The sequence below is a fragment of the Dermacentor albipictus genome, chromosome 7, assembly GCF_038994185.2.
Source record: "Dermacentor albipictus isolate Rhodes 1998 colony chromosome 7, USDA_Dalb.pri_finalv2, whole genome shotgun sequence".
In the NCBI taxonomy this organism is placed as follows: domain Eukaryota; kingdom Metazoa; phylum Arthropoda; class Arachnida; order Ixodida; family Ixodidae; genus Dermacentor; species Dermacentor albipictus.
Window position 1 is genome coordinate 83,293,104 of NC_091827.1, and position 20,414 is coordinate 83,313,517.

At 46.2% G+C, this 20,414-nt stretch overlaps 2 protein-coding genes across 4 annotated transcripts in view; one reads left to right on the top strand and one right to left on the bottom strand.

Moving 5' to 3' along the window:
- Positions 1 to 9,006, top strand: part of LOC135908674 (endothelin-converting enzyme 1-like) — a 50,101-nt gene extending 41,095 nt beyond the window's left edge. Inside the window, exon 7 of the mRNA XM_065440523.1 lies at positions 8,184 to 9,006. Coding sequence (XP_065296595.1) covers positions 8,184 to 8,372 — 189 coding nt within the window. The 3' untranslated portion in view covers positions 8,373 to 9,006. The remainder of the gene's footprint in view (positions 1 to 8,183) is intronic.
- A 1,555-nt stretch (positions 9,007 to 10,561) lies between these two features.
- Positions 10,562 to 20,414, bottom strand: part of LOC135908654 (glucoside xylosyltransferase 1-like) — a 62,465-nt gene continuing 52,612 nt past the window's right edge. For all 3 annotated transcript variants that reach the window (XM_065440503.2, XM_065440512.2, XM_065440505.2), the window contains exons 6-7: positions 19,695 to 20,008; positions 10,562 to 13,367 (exon numbers count right to left, since the gene is read on the bottom strand). In XM_065440503.2, coding sequence (XP_065296575.1) covers positions 13,191 to 13,367; positions 19,695 to 20,008 — 491 coding nt within the window. In that variant the 3' untranslated portion in view covers positions 10,562 to 13,190. The remainder of the gene's footprint in view (positions 13,368 to 19,694; positions 20,009 to 20,414) is intronic.

A 20,414-nucleotide genomic window follows, 5' to 3' on the forward strand; every position in this document is an offset into this window, starting at 1 on the left:
CAACCGCGTCGGTTCATGTCGACGTAGTTCCATAAACGGACAGTTGGCTTAAAATTACAGTATTTCAGAAAAGCTGAAGTTCCGAGCCCTTCGAGACCGTAGGCAGGAAGGATCCATCCCCACAGGTGACTCTCCAAGGAGCCCCGAACAATTTAGCCACAAAGCGACCGGTAGCAATTGTTCACAATTGCTTGCTTTAGTCCATAAGCGACGTATTTGAGGGGTGCACTGTACTTTTGGCTCAGTCACTCACTACTAGATTTTTCACTGAACCAACCAGCAGTGCCGGAGCCGTGCCTCTGTACATGCTGTCGCTTATTTTACGTGGCAATGGCGGTGCGAGCAAATGTAAAGGGCATCAATCGCGAGACAATTCCGTGTCGGATCGGGTGGGTTGAGCTTGCCTTGGAGAACAGACGCTGTGAGTCGCTCCTTGGAGTTGTGGTTGGTCGCGCTATTGCTGTCAGTCACCGCTGTAAAACCGCCTTAAAACCAACGCTTTTGTTCATATCCAGAGAGGGTGTTTCAGCAAACACTTTCGAATTTTTTAGAGATTGCCTATGGCAGATAGCACAATTCTAGTTCTTGATCTGGTCCACTGAAAGAGGATGCCATTACCTGCAAAAAAAAAAGAAATTCATAATGAATTTATCAACAAAAACTCACTAATTATGTTTTTAACTAATTACCATATGGCACAAATTGTAATAAACAAATTATAGCGGGTGAGACAGCAACGCATATCCAGTTGAAAAGTATTTTGTGGATGCCATCATTTACGAGATATGCGGCGTCAAATTTGCGGCTAAACCTCACGGTCGTTCCGTTTACATTCGTAAAGTGGGAATGACACGGTCAACCAACAATTCGCCGTTGTTCGGGAGAAATAATCGGAGAGAGTCTATTATGGCCATACGCGTGTAAAATAAATTGCAATAAAAGCACATTTCTGTCCGAAATATGAGCTAGAACTCGTCGGCTCTCAGCGCCGCTCTTCGGCGCCGACCGCCATATTGCCATGCCATGTGTGACGTACAGTCGACCAAAAAAGTTTACGGACCATAGGGTCTCAGAAAATTTGAAATATACGAGCAGCCTTTAAAAACAGCCACTAAAACCATACATCACAATGTTGTTCACATATACCAGTAAAGGCTGTAAATAGGAATACCAGGCTGCGTTTTGAGGCTGCGGAAATATTCAGATTTTTGTCTGATCTCTTGGTCCGCAAACTTTTTTGGTCGACTGTACCTTGAGGCAAAGCGCAAGAAAGCACGTAAGACAAAAGAAGGAAACGAACACACCGCCTTCTGCTGCCCTACGTGCTTTCTTGCAATTTAGCTCAAGTTGCGCAGTACCAACAAGGCCATCAGTCTGCTCCCTGGATGTGTGACCTCATGTGCTGCTTGGAACCCGGCCTTCGTCTGCTACAAAATCAGCCACCGCACCACGTGAGGTCGGAGCACAGCTGCCGTTTGTTGCCGTCGATTGCTCCAGATATCGCTTGCCGTGTCTTTGAGACCGCCAAATTCCCATGGAAGCGACGCATCTTTGAGAAGCAGGATCAGCGATGGCGTCGTATACGCTGCGCCATTTTGACTTTGATCCTATCGCCACGAGCTCAAGTGACAAAACGTGGCCTCCGAGATTCGCGCGTGCCGGCGTGCGCACGCGAATCTCGGATGTCATGAACCAAGGCAGCGTAGTAAACGAACATAGATAGCTACATTGGCGTGGCGCGAAATGCTGCTGATACCATTCCGCACTGTCGGGTACTATAGATTTACCGCTTTGTTTTAACATATTTTATGCGGGCAGCGCTACTTAGCCAGCCGTTTATGAGAGACGAAGTCTAGCACTGCTTCCTACAATGCAAATTGTTATGCGCGTAGATTGTTTGCTGGCATGCCTTCCGTGCATATTCAGATCCGTACTCTCGGATCCGTACTCAACAAAACTATCATTTTGTCAAGCTGCCCCGCGTTCCCATCAGTTTTTTTTTCTTTTCCCCTCTGCAGTTGCATACGTAAACAAATGCCCTCTCAGATGCGTCCTCGACGCAAGGATTTTGCGCGATGTACGCTTTGGCTAAACCTTTACTGGAACTTGCTTTATTGCGCCCGATATTGGTAAAAAAGAAATGGCATGGCGGACGGTTAGCCGCGGCACTGCCTGCAGGATGGGTCGGTGCGCGAAGACGATCGACATCGCATCTGGCCGCAGCCTCGGCATTTTCACAGGGAACCCCAAACGTGGCAAGCAGGCGCATATAGTAGTTGTAGCTGTCTGGCCGGAAATGTTCCGAGAACCAAACAAAAGCTTCGGATGAGTGCCAATTCTTCAGGCCCACATTCATCTTCCAAGCCTTACGCTTGACGGGCTCCTTAGGGAATCTGAAGAACGATACGGAACAATCATTGTTCCGTTCGCTCTGGCACCTCGCAGCGCTACATCGGCACCGTGGTGGCATTTTTTAAGCCGCGGCAAGTTGAGTAATTATATGGCAAGCTGAACAAAGCAGAAGTTTCCCACATGCGCGCACAGTTGAAACACGGATCCTTCGCAGTAGTACACACGCTCGCTTGTCAAGCGTGCAGCTTGTAACGTCACAGCTCGCGAGCGTGCCAGTGTTGCGCGACTGTTATGCCGTTCGATTGTAATGTATACTCTTAAAGCATTTACACCCTTTAGGGTGAATATTTGTCCTGCAATGATAATCTACATCCGCCTTGCTTGCGTTTCCGTTCTTGAAAACACTGCGCTTGCCACTTTCTTGTCGAGAATGCTGTCTCACGGTGATAACGAGCAAGCCGGCCGCTACATCGAAGTACCGGGCTCGCAGCGTTAAGAAAAGGAAGTGCGGGCAAGGCAGATGGCGCTTATTGCTGTGGGACAAGGTACGACCGGCTGCGTCAGCCGCATTAAGATGGGGGTGAAATGCAAAAGCGTCCGTGTCCCGTTCATTGGGGCACGTTAAGTATCCCCTGGGGGTCAAAATTAATGCGGAATCTCCCACTACGGCATGCCTCATAATCAAATCGGAATTTGGGCACGTAGAAGTCGAGAATTAAATTCAATGTAAGCAAGCGTGTTGACACACTTTGCCAACGTCTAGATAGCACAGGAGGCTTTGGCTTAGCGCGTTTCTATTTGGGCTTACCGAGGCGCAGTTAGAACGCAGGCGAGAGCTTGCCCGGACAAGGAACGCGCGGATAACACAGCCATCTGAGAGCGAGGGTGACGTGGCGTCGCGGCGATGATTTTTGCCCTCACGCAACACATGGCGCGCTATTGCCCCAGCAGGTGGATTGCCTTTCGCCCGTTCTGTTCCGTCAATGAGAATTTAGGTGCTGTTTTACGCTTGTCCACACGACAGACGCCGCTTTTATCGCTCTTTGGGCCATTTCATGCATTCCAATCAACAATTTTAAACATAATTGTCGACTATAGTACCTGGGCCAGTCAGTCCACCAAAGAACTATCGAAGGTAACATATTAAGCGTAACTTTAGATATATGAACAGGGAGGCGTTCATAAGAGACCGAACACGAGTGTTCGATATTCTAGTCGACACCAATAGAGTTGGGCAGGTGATGTAGAGCGAAGGACATGTAACCGGCGCTATATTGAAGTTACAGAATGGATGCCAAGGGATGGCACGCACAGTGTAGGTCGGCACAGAACTAAACATTGTGATCGAAGTAGGAAACTTTCAGGCATAGGATGGTGTGAGCTTGCGCAAGGCGGGGTTGTTTTGAGGTCTCCGGAGCAGGCTTTCGTTCAGCCAGTGGTCATAGAAGGGCTGGTTATTATCATGAGGCCGATTGCCGTGGTGGTCGTACAAGAAACCCACCGTCTATATGTCGGTTGATGACCGAAGTAGCGTTGTGGCGTAAATGAGCATTTTCTAGTTCACGCATTACTTTCATTTATTAACTTTGAATACAAGGTATCTGATGACAAATATTTCAAAGGTTGGCACGTATGCTGTATATTTAGGAAATAGATCATATTTGTTTAGATTATTAGGGGGCTTAAAAGTGAGCTGAGGGTACTCTGCTATCACTGCGTTGTACGCCTGTCAAGCGGGCAAATGTAGTGTCTCTTCATACGAGTGCAGTTCATCGACAGTATCATTCACCTACTGTCACACAGAAAAGTTTACTGGCGCTGCCTGTAAAGCCCATTCGCTGCAAATTCGATTGCCGAACTCTGATTTGTAAGCTTGTACCCTCGAGAGAAGTGCTCTACAAATAAATAAATTAATAATCACTGCAGAGCAGGGCTGGCATTAGTAATAGAAAAATCTTTACCATATTCTAATGCTATTTACTTCGCCGTTTCTGAAATGCGGTATTCCTTTGTCAATGAAAGCCACCTCGTTTTGTAGACGCCTATTTTTTGCCAGTCTGAGCACCGCCAAACGCGCCGCATACCGATGACTTTTGAACATCGTCCCATGTTGTTTTTATTCATGATGATTGATTGTGATGTTTAAATATTAGATCAATTATCAAACGTTATATTGCGCAAGCTGATTTACTGATTGATCTGGAATCAGCTGCAAATGTTAACCACAACATCGGATCAACACCCTCTGTATGAAAATGCGCTTACTCGAAGTGTCATTAAATTAGTCTGCCTGAAAGCAGTATTACTTGGGAACCTGCCAGGGCCATTAAACCGGTCTAGCTACATGCAACACAACAGAATTCAGCCACAGTTAGACATTCACCCGCACAAGCTTCGCTTTGGAAGCTGCATACCGGGCGTTTCAGCGAACACTTTCAAATTTTCTTAAATACTGCCTGTGGCATATCGCATAATTCTAGTCCATGAGCTCGTCTACTAGAAGGGGCGGACACTACCTCTACCAAACAATTTTGCATCCACTTCGAACAAATTCTGAAAATGACACCAGTTTCGAGATATAATTCCCAAACTTTGCGTAGAAATACACTGGCGTTCCAGTTTTGTTCTCCAATGCATAAAACGACGTTTTGTTAAGAAAGTATGGAGAACGAACGTGCATTTTAACCGCAAGTTTGACGACGCATATCTCGTAAATGGCGTCATCCACAAAATTCCTTTGATGTGGATATGCCTCGCAGTCTCACCAGCTAGAACTTGTAAATTGCAATGTGTGCCATATGGTAATTTGTTGAAAACCTAATGATTTTTACTGAATAAGTCGATTATGAATTTCAATTTTTTTTACAAGTCCTCCTCTTCCAGTTGACCGGCTCATGGACTTCAATTGTGCTATCTACCGCACGCTTTTAAACAAAATGGGAAGTGTTTGCTGAAACATCCTGTATATCAGGCCAGATGTGGCACATTCCACTGTGGGTCCGATATATGCGGTTCACAAGAGAAACTTTGAATCCTCGGTGCTGTCTGCATTCGGAATCGGTAGCTGAGAACCCTTAGCACAAGCAACTTTTGTTGGGTTCGGGGGTCGTGGCCTCGGAGTCGGGCGTCAACTGAGAGTCCCTCTCACACACAGACTAGGCGAGCCCACGCCGTTGTCGGAGATCATGTCGAGAGTTGCTTCTTTAGCGAAGAGTACGCGGTCGAGAGGCAGGGCAAGCGGAACAGGTGCTGATATGCGTAGGAGAGGGAAACTTATCTACACAATAAGCGATACTCGTACTGGGTGGAGCACAGCACTGCGTGCTGTGCTCCACCCAGTACGAGTATCCTCCCAATACGAGTATCCTTCCTGTACGAGTATCCTCCCAGTACGAGTATCCTCCCAGTACGAGTATCTACCCAGTACGAGTATCCACCCAGTACGAGAATCCACCCAGTACGAGTATCCACCCAATACGAGTATTTCACATGGAGCGTGAGCTCTATGTGAAAGCAGACTGCATATTACTGAGGGCATACCAGGACAAGCTAGTATGGTACCAAAGGTGTCCTTTTTTTAAAGCAATCACTTCTCCAGGAGACTAGACTAGGTAATCTGATGACTGTGTGTTGGCCAATCATACTCGTCGAATCCTCCGCAAAATCCCTCCCATAACGTGGCACCGTCCCGCTAGGCTGCGCCTCGCGATCGCGCCCTGCATATGGTGCAACCACGTGGCAATCTCGGAACCTGATGTCGACGGCGTTCCCACGGAAGGCGTTGGCCCCTTGCATCAATTTGTGTGCTCTGCGTGACGGCAAGGTTTCGACGACCTGGGAAACCTGCACAGGTAGTCTGCAGAAGTCATGCTAGTGTACATGTCCATTTCGTCTGCTGCTGAAGTGCTGATTGGCTGTGGCACCTCGCTGCTGCGGACGTGCAGCCCAGCCAACCCAATAATAACTTCAACAGCAGACGAAATGCACATCTCCACTAGGTGGACTCTTAAAGAATACTACCTCTGGTCCATAGTAAAATATTTAGCGCGCACAATTCATAAGGACACAGTGAAGGAGGACACACGAGCGCTTACTCACAATTTTATTCTCGGAATGATACAAAATATGTATATATATACCCCAGCTATCTGCGCTCAGCATGCGCAACAAGAGTGGTCAGTAAAACAGAAACAGATTAAAAACAAATTAAGAAGGTTCATCCAGTATTAAAAAAATGGCTGTGGCTTAGCTAAGGTCAAGCCCAGGATGCGAAGCATACTAGCCTTTATTTTAATTGCTGAACCACTGTTTAGCCTTGTGAACTGCTGTTGCTTGGCTATATTTGGTTCGGCTAGACGAAGAAACAACTCATGCGTTACTCTGCTTCGCCTTCAAGAGTGGAACGCGACAGCGTTCCCGTCGACCCGCCGAGGGGTGTAAGACAATGGGCTACGGCGCAGCGACTACGCGCCCCGCATTGGACGCGGTGAGCGTCGAGCAACGCAGCGTTCGGCGCGGCAACGAAATGTGCGCCTGAGCAAGCGACGCACGCCTGAGCCTTAGAAACAGCTCGTTTCTAAGGCAACACCGCAATCACTAGAGGCGCTTTTGTACCGCTTTGAAGCATCGTAATAAAGAAAAAAAAGTAATCGTGGCTCAGTGGTAGCGTCTCCGTCTCACACTCCGGAGACGCTGGTTCGATTCCCACCCAGCCCATCTTGCAAGAGTTGAGCCCGGCTTGCAGCTGTTGTGACGTCAGTGCACTAGCGGGAGGAGCGGGAGTTAGGCCGCAGTACCATCTGTGCGACCGCAGGCGAGCGCACGAGCTGAGACCCGGCTATGTAGCTACGCGGCCGCAAGCGAGCGGACGAGATGAGCCTCCACTTTTGCAGCTGTTATGACGTCATATGGTAGCTACGCGGCCGCGCGCGGCGCAGCAAGGAAGAGCGTGGTTGTGCGGCTAGTATGCTTCGCATAAAAGCAAATTCATTTTCAGTGATTGCGACCGATGGTTGGCTTATGCATTTTTCAGCGCATTTTTTGATATGAAATGCTTCTGTGATTTCCCGTGATAGTTTGTTCCTATATGAAAACAAGATGTCAGTGTCCTTGACTGTGTCCTTGTCAATTGTTCGCGCTAAATATTTTGCTATGAATTCGTACCAACTCGCCCAACTATCAGTTCTACTACCTCTGGTTTTCATGGTGGTTTTCGTGGTGGGAGCTTCCTCGTTGACCCTTCACAGTATATGTCGGGCTTCATCGCCGTCTGGGCGATGCTGGTTGGACGTACTGTGAGCTTTACAAGGCTGATTCGTCGCAGGAAAGCAGGGGAGGCTCGAAGGTCGCTTCCCCCACTAGCCGATCATAACGCAGCCTTGTTTAGTCAGTTGTCTTCCTAACGCTATCGTTACCAACTGCAGTAATACCAAGGTAGCGAATGGTGTGACAGTGGGTAGAAACTATTACGACCTTTTTTTTAAGAGTGTGGCTGGTGATTCACGTCCCAAGCAAGAGTGCACCTGCTAACCTTGCCGCATTTCACATGTTTATTGAATTTACGATATAGTATGCACTATTCCAGCTTTTGCATACTGGGGGGGGGGGGGGGGGATCGGTTACAAAGCAAGTTAATACGACATCTAACATTTTAATTCGTGGAACTAGCGCATACAACAGATGATAAATCATTTCACAAGCACATATTACTCAAGGTGACAATCTTATTAATGTTTATGCTTAAATGCAATAATGGAATAAAAAGCAGTAATTACGTGCAGTCTTTGGTGCGAACGGTTGAAACAAAATCTCATTTTTTTTTCTTTTTTAAGGAAATGACCGAGGAGAAGGTGTTCTTCATAACCGCCTGCCTCGCCACTTGCGCTACGACACCTGCCGACAATCTCTATGGTGGTGACTGCAACAAGGCTGTGATGAACTTCGCGCCATTCGCCAAAGCCTTCGATTGCCCCGCCGGTTCCAAGATGAATCCTGCGTCAAAGTGCACTTTTTATGATTGACGTTGTCGGTGCTGCTTATTTGCACAACTCCTCCTTAAATAATGCTGTCTTTCTTTGCTGCTTGCGCGTGTACGTGTGTGCCTTTGATACGAGCTGTTTTATCAATGAACTGTTGCCGCCATTTGATTTCGCCGTGATTTACACTGTGGGGTTGAGCTCATCGTGGACTGTTTCATTCGCAAAATGTGCCTTGTGCTCCCGCCTTCACGGCACTGCTCGACTGTTGTCTTTTGAGTTATGTGGTTTTCATTTAGTCACAATTTCGAACATTTTATGCACCAAATATTCCGTATTGCTTCGTACTTTGGGATCGCTAATCGTAGAAATGTGCCGCATTGCGCTTTCGTATGCGAACAGCCTATGGTTGCTGTAGCTTTGAACATTGTTTTTTTTTTTTTCAGAGACATGCACACCTGTATGGAAGTTGATTAAGTTTCATTATTGCCGTGGTCATTTATGAACATTCACACCAAGTTGCTCAACACGATTTTTTGTCCCAGGCGTGAAGAGGAAATACTGTTACCTGACACGAAAACCCAGAATGTCACATCAACATGCCAACGTATCACGCGGCGATGCACCTTCGTCTCTGTGTGTTTATGCCAATAAAGAAAGCAGCATCTGGCGCAGACAATCTGTCTCATGCGGCACACTGCAAACGGAGCGAAGTGTGGCGCGACTGCCTCGCTAATCGGGAGATGGCGAGAGGCAGCGCGTGGGTGATGCGTGGGCGCGATTCACAGCAGCCGCGGCAGACAGACCTCTGCTCATGCAATGCTTTATTTGTATATATGATATCGGTGGACCCGCTTGCCGCATGCCATCGGTAAAAAGACCATGGCGCTCTTCTCTGGCGCCATGTCGTATAGCGGTCATCGCGGCAGGGGCCGTCTTGCGCGGCAATACACTTTTCTTCTCACGCTTTCACCATACCCTCCTCCTCAGCTTTCCTCATCGCGCTCTCTTCGCTATTGCCGTCTTTCATCCCGCGCTGCGTTACGCGTTCGCTCTTCCATCCTTCGCTGTGTTCGTTCGCTCGGTTAGGCAGAGAGACGACGCCAACACGAAACGCAGGAATGGGCGCCTAAGAACTACGCTCTGAAAGGCTTTTTCGCTTTTATTAGACACTTGTCACTTTCATTAGGAGTAGTCCAATAAGAAATGTCCCTAAATCCTCAAGTAATGAAGCTAGAGCAAGATTCTTTATTTTGTAACTGCTTAGCCCTTCAAGCCTCCATCTTCTTATGAGCTTCTGTCTTTGCAGGTAATAAGAACCAACTTGCAAAACAATTGTGTTCCGCAGCTGTGTTTTGGTCACAGGTGGATAGTACCACGTAGTATTACAATAAATATTACGCGGTAGCCAGCTGAGCCCTTACCATCTTTCGGTTTGCTGCCTCAGTGTCTGTTTGCTTTGCGATATTTAGGTTTTTTATATTTACGGCAGTCCCGCTGTAAAGTAGCTAAGGTGCAGCAGTCACGGTGTTGACCGCCGCTATTGTGCGTCGAAATTGCAGACAATGTTTTAGTCGTATGCAAAATAGTTTTTTTCTTTACCAATGTTCAAAACCACTTGTAAAAGAAGTACCAGAGCATGGTCTATAAGCGGTACGTCTTTATATTCTCAAAAGTGTGACTTCATCCTCCTTTGAAGGTTACCTGGAGTTGTAGGTGAACTTCGGACAATATTAGCACTACTAAACACTCATTTACGAAATATGAAAGATTAGATTGTAATAGAAGTGAAAGAAAAATAAACATCAACAACATTTGGCGACGACATCTTGTTTAGGCACAGTAGTATGTGTTACCCAGGACGGCTGAAGAATTCCACGTCTGTTCGGCAGCGTTCTTGTCATATCACGCTTTCAGGAGTCCTCACCAGCTAATCCAGTTCACCACTTCATTTATAATAATACAATATTACAAAACATAACAAAATTGAGGTACAGAAAATACAGACGCTGGCTTTGAGGTTACGGCTTGTAATGAGCAGTCGCTTGTGCCACTTATTCGACGCACCGTTCCCTGTATTTGTTCATGACAGTCGTATTGAACCATTCCGCGACATTTTGTGCCTCGTTCCTGCGCGGCTGATTACTATGAAGTGCATTATTAAGAGAAAGAGCTCCTCTTCGGAGGGGAAAATTCGTTTTGCTCGGCATACACTGAATCAATCAGGCTTTGAATGAATTTGATTTTATTTTTATTACACACGATACACACAAAAAAAATAGTGTACAGGAGAAGGGCCAGCGGTCAAAGATTGTAATGGGACCTCCTGTATAGAGCATAAGTAAAAGTATAAACCACAAGTGCAACGATTAATGTAAAAACAAAAAAATCGTAAACATAACATTGGTTTACGACAGTAATAACACACATCAGCTACAAACATGCAAGCACATCTGTTAATTCATACAGCACATGAAAATACGCCATATACTAGAAATATTATCATTATTATTACATTCGACTAATTAAACAATTATATCAATGCAGGTGGAAGTAACCATAACGCCATTATAGAAGTAAATGGATAATGAGGCATGATCAGCTAGATTTTTATTCGTGTAGCTTAAGTGCTAACAAAGTGTACGTTTGGAGGCAGAGAGGGAACAAAAGGAGACGTAAATAACTGAGTGATTGCAGCTGCTAAAATATGGTTTTTCAGTTTTAGTTAGAATTCAAATGATTTACATGCCTTAATTGTAGGATGTAGTGTGTTCCAGGAAGAAACAAACAAAGAAGAAAAAATGAAGGGGCCCTCTGCTTAGCATAATTGGAGCGTACCTTGAGAACAATAAAATTATTGTTCACTGAAAATTGCGTAAGATTGGTATTCAGTAGAAAATGTCTAGGTATCACACTGTTGCGCAGAGCGTCCTCTGGTTAACATCGTAAAGACGTACCAAGATTACAGTTAATGAGTTTGTCTGTAGTAAGAATGCTATAGTTAAGCAGTAACCGTTTGGCATTGCAATCATTAGGATGAAAACTGATTATTCTAACAACCCTGTTTTGCAAGACTTGTAAGGATAGCAAGTGGGTAGCATACGTATTGCCCTCGCATGCATTGCAATAGTTTATATGAGAATGGATAAATGAGTAGTATAGAGAGAGTAATGTTTCATGGCTCCACACATAGCGAGCTTTTAACGTGTCCTTATTTCGTAGTTTGCCTTCTGTCTAATGTTGGCTTTCTGTTGATGAAATTTAAGATTGCAGTCAAGTTCTACACTCAAATAATTGCAGTAAGAACTAAGGGCGATAGGATTATCACCAAGGTAAAGCGGAGCCATGAATGCGGATGAACGTTGCTGGGGCGCGAATAAAACAGATCTACTTTCAGACGGGTTCATATCAAGCTGGTTAATGTTGCACGAATTTAACATGTTGCTTAACCCAGCATTAGGTTCCGAAAGTAGTCTACTTACACAACGGTCAGAGTTAAAGATATTTGTCTCAGCTGCATAAAGGATGCAGTAAGGAGAAAGCTGACAATTACGTAGGCCGTTAACATGTATTAAAAACAAAAGTGAGCCAAATAAGTATCCCTGTGATACACCAAAGTTTGTTATAATTGATTTAGGAAGAACATAATTCATTCTTACTATTTGCGTTCTATCTTTTAAGTAATTTTGTATGAATCTTAGAGTGGCTACGACCTGTTATTCAGATAGATTCAAGTTTAAAAGACAAAATGCAGTGGTTAATTCCATTGAAGGCCTTAGTTAGATCAACTAACACTGATACAACATACATGGCTTTGCCAATTGCCATCTTTAATTGTTCACTTATGGCCATGAGAGCAAGTTCGGTTGAATAGCCCTTACGGCTGCCCAATTGGAAAGGTAAAAGTTGTACTAAATTTCGTCAGGTAAATAGTTCGGCGCTTTTTTACCAGCCGTTCAATAACTTTGCTGAAACAGGGTCGAATGCAAACGCGTCTATAAGTAGAATTCAACGTACGGTCACCCTTTTTGAATACTGGAATTATTCTGCCCTCTTTTGATCAAGCCAACAGTGTTCATATCTGGAGAAAGAGATACGGTTACTCGGTTTGTTGCTGTAACTATTGCAGTGTGTGTTTTTGATCATACCTTTGACAACAGTGCGGTTCATGGACATGAACCTCTAAATGTTTTTTTTTGTTGTCTAGTTTGTTACCGCTCCTTCGGTGTATATTTATCGATGTGTGCGAAAATAAAATCTTCAGTTGAAAGTAGCGCTGTCTCTGTGTATGTTTCTTTCTAGGTCGCCGTTTAATCGCGCTTACACGCTCTATCATGTATACTATTAAGTCTAACACTCTGTAGCGCAGCAACAAAAAAAGATATTCTATATTGTAAACATCGCCTAAGACATCTACACTGAATAAAATTGATGTATGCTAGACCAATATGTGATATACTACTGATGAGTAGAACTAAACGGCGACGTCTGTCCTCAGTAGATAGTTGCGGATGTGGAAGCGTCGTGCTTCTACATGTTAGAAGCTTACCGATTTCTCACTATTTCTTTTAAAATGAAGATGCCTTAAATGAAAATTCTGCGCCTTGTTGCCCGTAAAATGCAACTTCCTCCCTTGAATGCAAAACAGTTCGCTCAAGTCGATTCAACGGTTAGTTTTGCGAGATAATTTCAGCGTTTGCATACGTTTGAAGATTCCATTGGTGTTTCGCTCTTAGTATAGCGTCCTTTTAACTAGCGACTGCTCCGGTCATTTGGCGGAGCAGTGGTCACAAGACTATCGGGGCATAGTTAATATGGCCACCGGTGAGCGTCACTAAAGGCGCACGGAGATGCACTTCACCGCTACGTTCTATTCACCGCCACAGCTCGGCCAGTCACGTTGTCGACACGACTTGCAGACAGCGTAAGTAGCGGCAGCTGCTTGGTTAACTCTTTGGTGCACCCCGTCGGACGCGCCTTCTGTAGGTCTTCTCTCACAGGAACAATGAAGCCATCCACGAGACTTTGTCCAAGCTTGAACTGAAATGTGGAACAGAAAGAAACATTACGACAGAACTCATCTCCCGATGCGCTGCAACACAATGTGGCCGACGCTTGCAATAAGGTCATAGCCAGTTGCAGCCCATTACTTGGTATACACAACTGAAGGGTGAGGGCTTGGTGCACGGTTTATGAACATTATTAGTATCTGTAGTGCTGGAATCTTGTACCTATTATTGACGTTCCGCTAAGCATAGTGACAACTCCATCACCAACGGCACTACTTCTCCCAACAACGCAGCAACAATGCCAATGCCAGAGAGCTTTATGCATACCAGTTGACACATTCGATATTTATCTTCTGACGTAACCTATAAACATTTGTGGTTTTGTGGATTCTTACCTTCAAATAGTACAATCTTTACCAGCACTTTTGAGTGTGTGTCAATGTTTTATTCCTTCTTTAATGCCTTAGCTTTAGGGGCTGATGATATATATGCTTGGTGCACGTCAGGATTGGGCGGTTTGCACACGTTATTCGCAAACCGAGGGATTCGTCGGTGCTCTGACTCAAATATAGGGGGACGGACTCAGGGAAACAAATTTTGCCTTGAGATGCAGTTAGAGCTTTTAATTGCATATGCGTCTCCTTCAGGCTTATGGGAAGAGGTTCTTTAGATTTTGCATGTTAAATAATGCTTTGTTTTGCAGGAGAAGTGACACAAGCCCATCCTCGTATTTTTTTTTCAGACTTTCTTGTGCTTTGTCCCGAACTGTCTGTTCTGTTTTGCCGCTGCCTCGGCATTGTTCTCCCTCTTTGCACGACTTCGAAGTCAACGAATACTTTAATTTCGGAGGAACCAAAGTCAGTTGCAATTTTCTGTCGTGAAAATAGGCACAGTACCAAAAAGAACAAAAGGAGAGCGGGGTTATTGATTCGTGCAGTAAAATTTTCTCTTGTACAAGTAGATTCCGTTTATAGTGGTCGGTAGGACTGTTGCTTGTAAGCGCGCATTCGATTTTATCTCATGAATGCACGGTAACACTTTCACTGCTTGAAATACGTGTCACATTAGTCGCTTTTTGGTTGCATTTTCACTTCTTGTGGTCAATTTGTCGTGCAGCTGATTGCTCAGCTTACTTTGAGGATTGAGTTGAGAAACGGCCTTCGTCCGTAGCTCCGCATGATGTTATTTCGCTGGCTTTCACGTGGCCGTTGACTACGTGCCGCTGAGCCTGCAGTTGAAAGCACGTGATTATGCAGTGCGCGCGGAATCTCTTGCCAGGAACCCGACTCAAGGCTGGCTCTTTGCGCAATATATTAAGAGTTAATAGAAGTTCTGCACAGATTGTTCTGACATTACGAGAACAGATCTAGACGCATAATAAACATATAGCTATTTCTTAACCTCTTCATAATGATAATAGGCAGCACAAGTGGTGCAAGCACTGTTCTTCCGTCATTTTGCACCCGCGACAAGACGTTGCTCCCGTACGGCTGCTTTCTTTATTATAATATAGATTTTCTTTTCATGCCCCGTTGGCCTGCCGTATCCAACGTCGCAGTTCGTCTGCAATGGAATACACGCAAAATGGAAACAGGCCGAGTGATTTTTCCCGTACGTTGAAAACATACTGTTCTCTCCAACTCAAAATAAAGGAAGCCTACATTGAAAATCTGCGAGGCTACGTGTGAAAGTGAGGGAAATCATGTTATTCATTCTGTCAGGAAAAGTCGCAGTTTCACCCGACAGGCGAAGCATCGATTGCGATAGCAAATTAGAATACAGTGTTGCGGCTACGGTAGCGTGCAAAGCATGGAATGCAGCAAGCCCATCGAGTACGACGTTGTAGCAAATGAAGGAAAAAGGGTTTGTTTAGCTTAGTTACACGGCTACAGTACGGAAGCCCAGTCCATGCAGGAGCAAGTTAAAGGTCTCAATTCACATCAGGATCTACTGACATCACGCTCCAAAAGTATCTGCTTTTGATCTCGTCCTCTCCCCTAGGCGAGTCGACTAGGGAATGTGAAGTCTGTCGAGCAGCAAATCCCCATCGTCGACTTCGTTGCGATACCACGCCCATGCTCGCCATAACCCGCAGTAATTCCGCTCTGAAGAATTTCGTTTAGAATCTGAGGAAAGAAATCATCCGGCGACACCTGGTTCGTTCGTCGTTGCCTCCCCTCCCCCGTTCACCCGTTTCTCCAGTTTCGTGGTAATGGTGGGGTGATCGCTTTTAGTCGTCCATGTCTCGCTGACGTCCGGATAGCAGGTTTGGTGGCTTGATACATGGGAAAAGTTCAATTACCACCCTTGGTGAGGTTGAGGCGTAACAGCTATACCAAGGACAGTAATTTTATATGACCGTATAGACTTGTGAACATTGGCTTACTAAATAAATTAAGAAGCATGGTGTCAAGCGCGCCCAAGCAAACATGAACACATCTCACTCGATGACAGCGCACACTTGCTCTAATAACGTTGCAGTGAGGAAACGTGGTAGCAGCAGCCACTGAATTCAGCTCCGTGCTGCCACTCGCTGCCTTGTGAACTAAACGGTCAGAACACAGCGCACACGAATCTATCAGCATTTGGCGCACTCTGTCTAAATCGCATATGGCTTTCGAGATAGGGCATGTGCGGTCGCTCCATATGCAGCTGCCGTCGGAGTGGACCGCTTGCACGCGATGCAGGAAGACGGCACGCTACGTCTCCGCTTTCCTTGCTTGCACGCTTGAGATTGAGCCACTATCGTCGGGTAATCCTCAGATGCTTTCACTCTCACATACAGCTTACGGCGTGCGCCGGCGATCTTATCGCACTTGAACTTTATACGGAACATAACGACGACGCCAATGACGGCGGCGGAAATACGCCTGGAGCGTCCGAATAATTGATGTCACAATAAAATTGTTTGGACACGCAAGGAGAATGAGAACATGTCGTATGTCATAGGTAATACGCGAGGTAGGGAAAGCGAACCATCGTGAACGAAGTTTCCATATTCGTATATTAGCATATTCGTGCAAGACAGCGGCCGCATCTGTCTCATTTGTGGCTGGTGATGGATCGGTAGGCGTTGCGGAGAAGGATGGCAAATAGGCGGCCTCGAGCTCGTGGCGGAGACGATGGGGATTATGTTCTCGCTCGTGTTTGGGTGACTGTGATGGTACTCACATCTGGACGTCGCGGCGGTATTGGACTGACGAGTGAATTGATGCGTGATACAGCAGCTTTTAGTTTGTTGCTAGCAATGACATTCCTCGATAAGGATGTCGCCAGTGGGAAAGATCCAAAACGTCGCAGTTTCGCCCGAAAGGCGAAGCATCGATTGCGATAGCAAACTAGGGGACAGCGAGGCAGACGAAGTAAGGGTAGCAGTTTCATCCACCGTATAAGCTTGCAAGATAGGTATCCTAACTAAATTAACAAGCATGGTGTCACGCGCGCACAAGCAAAGATGAACAGACCTCACTCGATGACCGCAGAAACTCGCTTTCAAAATGCTGCATTGAGGAAACGCTGCAGCAGCCGCGATCGACTTGACCTTCGTGCAGCTGCTCGCATCAACACGAATTCGCGAAAATACAGCGAATTGCGAACTCTCTGCCCGTCGCTGATGGCTTTCAAGATACAGCGTCGGGGCCGGGCGCGCGCGGCCGCCCAGACCGCCCGAAGTTGAGCGCGCGCCCCTGTTCTCCACCCTCTCCCCCGAAGCTTTGTGCGTGACGGAAGGCGGCGCGTTTCCTCCCCACTTTCGTCCGTAGCGTGCACGAGCTTGGGCCGCGATTGTAGGCTCAGCTTCGCACGCTTTCACTCGCGCATACAGCATACGGCGCGCGACGACGATTCCATCGGCCTTGGACATTATACGGAACCTCATGGCGATGCCGATGGTGACGCCGACAGCAGAAATGCCCCTGGTGTGTCCATCTATTTGCTATCGCAATAAAAACGAGATCCTCCGAACCATTGGTAAAATCAGCTATGAAGTCTGGATTGATGAAACGTATCTGTCACAGTCAGACCACGCGCTACGGCGGGTCGTCCATGTAGTGCGGCTAAAGTTGTTTCATGAGCGTCAGCGCAATGCACAAAATTTATTAGGTGCATATGTTGTAATATTAAACCGAATAGCTTTCTTTGCCTCGTTCGGCCGTTTTCATGGTAGGTCGGGGGCACTATGGCATGTCAGAGAGAGAGAGAGAGACGCGTCTCTTTGGGCAATCGATTTACGAAGGTGGCCGAGGAGGGAACGTGGAAAGTGGAAGGGAAGGGGCACATGTTCGCTCGTTCATCACGGCTAGGAGAGGGAAAGGGCGCGTGATTTTGGGCAAGAGAGTGGCGGGGAGAAAACCCAGAGAGGAGTATTTTATGGAAGGACTTGTTCATTCATTCATTCATTCATTCATTCATTCGTACTGTCAGCCTTCTTACGGCTATTACAGGAGTGAGTAAAAACAACAAGAAACATAGAATGCAACCGAGTTGCAGGTTTTGACGCACAAAGCTTGTCGTATAATGGAAAAAATGTATGAAATACAACATACATGGGAGAATAATAAAGAAACCATTCACAATTTGGCACCGCGTCGTCATAGACACAATAAGTGTCACTCATGTAAAAGTAAATGCATACACATTGTGCAATTCACTACGTGTTATTACAAAAATTGTGCTTTTAAGGCAGTTAAAATACAGTTAAAGACATCGAGGGGACAAGAGAGTCGGGCAACAAATTCTATTCTCTTATCGCCCTAAGAAACTGAACTTGAAGCAATAATTGCGGCCGAGTGGAGGAGGAGTGTACAGGCGCCGAGAGAAGGGGTATGCTCCACGCAGCGGGAGCTGGAGCAACGGCAAACTGCATCGCAATGCCATCTACAGGCAGCATCTGGGATCGAGACAGCCATTGGGTGCCCTTTATTATGTGCAAGCATGTCGCTTGAGTCGTGTCAATGTTTCGTGCTTCAACTCGCCAAAATGCCGAGCGACGCCGCTGCAGTAGCAATCTGCGTGGAATATACCACTTTTGTCGGCCCCTGTACATACTATGCACATGACGCACACGATACACACATGCACATGATGCCTCATTGACGCGTTCATAGGAAGCTCAAGATAATCATATGGTTTAATGTCTACTTGATTGTCAATAACTTCGAAGAGTAATTGGAATCTGTCGTATATTGTTTTGAGATCAAGTGGTGCTAGATCAACTAATTGACATATCTATGTTGGACAATGGATGTGATGATATTTATTAAATATGAACCTTGCAGCTAGCCTCTCTCTTCGGTCAAGTTTAGAACAGTTACTTATGGTGTGTGGGTCCCAAACAATTTTAGCATATTCAATAATTGTTCTAACTAGAGTTTTGTAAGCAAGACATTTAATTTTAGGGGTTGCCCGATTGAGGTTCCGCCTCAAAGACTACAGGGCTTTAAGCAATTTGGTGCACACATTTTGCGCTAATTGGTGTCCATTCTGTCTAATTGTGTCTTCGCGCTACATTATATCGGCAAGCAGAGAGAGAGGAGGAAGGGATGCTGTCGCTTGTGCGTTCATCGCACGTCTCTTTGGCCACCTAGCGGCGGCCAGCCGATCGTGAACTGTATATGCCCTGGCAGAAAATTCATAGCGTATTCTAGCCCATGGAAAGCCCAGCGCAAGCGCAGGCGAGCATTCCGTCAAATGTTGACGCCGTTCACACGGATGCACCAAGGAGAGGAACAATTGGATGCGTTCGTTCTTCACGGCTGGTACGAAAGAACTACACGAAGGCACCGAGGGACAGGGCGCGCCCTTTCAGTCGACTGAGCTTCTGGGTTGGGCGGCAAAGAGGTGGGTAGGTCACTGTCGATTACTCGTTCATTCATTCGGGACACTTGCTTAAATTGACAATCATTGTCGATGGTTTATGCATAATTTTTTTCCCGCCTTTCCTTTCTGGTGTGAGCACCAGAAGGAAAACTTCTATAGAGCGGAGTTAAACGTATGCGCTGCTTTTCATTTTCTTCTTTTATCGCATTACCGGAGCTGTCATCCTCGTAACTCTTTTATTTAACAGCGAGGCCCGTACGCTGTATCGGATTACGTAAAATCTGTTAGGTCTCGGCTGATGTAGCGATAGGAGCGGGCTGTGGCTGAACAATTGGTGCAATGAATGACTTGTTTAGGGCGCCGTCACCACCTCCACCAACAACAACGACAACGACAAAAACAAGAATGACGGCGAAGACAACAATCAAGTTTCGTTCAACAATCAATGCACGTTTCCGAGCCCCCCTGCCGCATGGCTACTCCCATGACCAATAGAGAAAACCCCCAACGTGACTGGTCTCATCACTCACGATGCGCTTACCTTCTGCATGGCCTGATGGAGCACGACAAATGCCGGCTCGAGCTTCTCCAGAATCATCTTGCGCGAGGCATGCACCACTGCTACTGGGCCGTCAGTGCAAAGGCCGTTCCCCTGGCAGTGCTCCCCGCGGAAGTTCCAGCGGCAGGTGAACGTGAATATCCCTTGCGGGTACCGATAGAACAGGATGTTCAGCAAATCCTGGTCAGCCCACGGAATGCGGCCCTCGAACTCCCGCTTGAGCTCCAGTACACGACTCTCCAGGCCAAAGGCGCGCATGCGCGTAAGGTTCATCATCAGCAAACCAGCATTCAACCCTGCACCATCAAACAGAAAGGAACAGGAGTAGGAGGAACTTCGTCGCAAATACATCTGAAATGACAGGTACACAGTATACGGAGAGGCATGGTGCCTCATGATTCCACATTAGAACACATGTGAAACGCTGATATGCTTTTCGGAGACAACCATGGGACCGATTAGAATGAAATAAGAAAAATTACATTCTCGTAGCCGTAATGAAGAGAAATCCTGATTTGAGATCTCGCATTTTTTTTACGAAGATTGCCAAAAATCGGTAGGAACGGAAAAAAAAGAAAACAGCATGAGATACGGAAATTCGTGACACCGCACTAACACACATGTCGTTGTTCTGTAAACTGCATCTGTTAGCGCGCTAAAGTGGACAAATGTGATTACTGGATTTACCATTTACGTAAATTT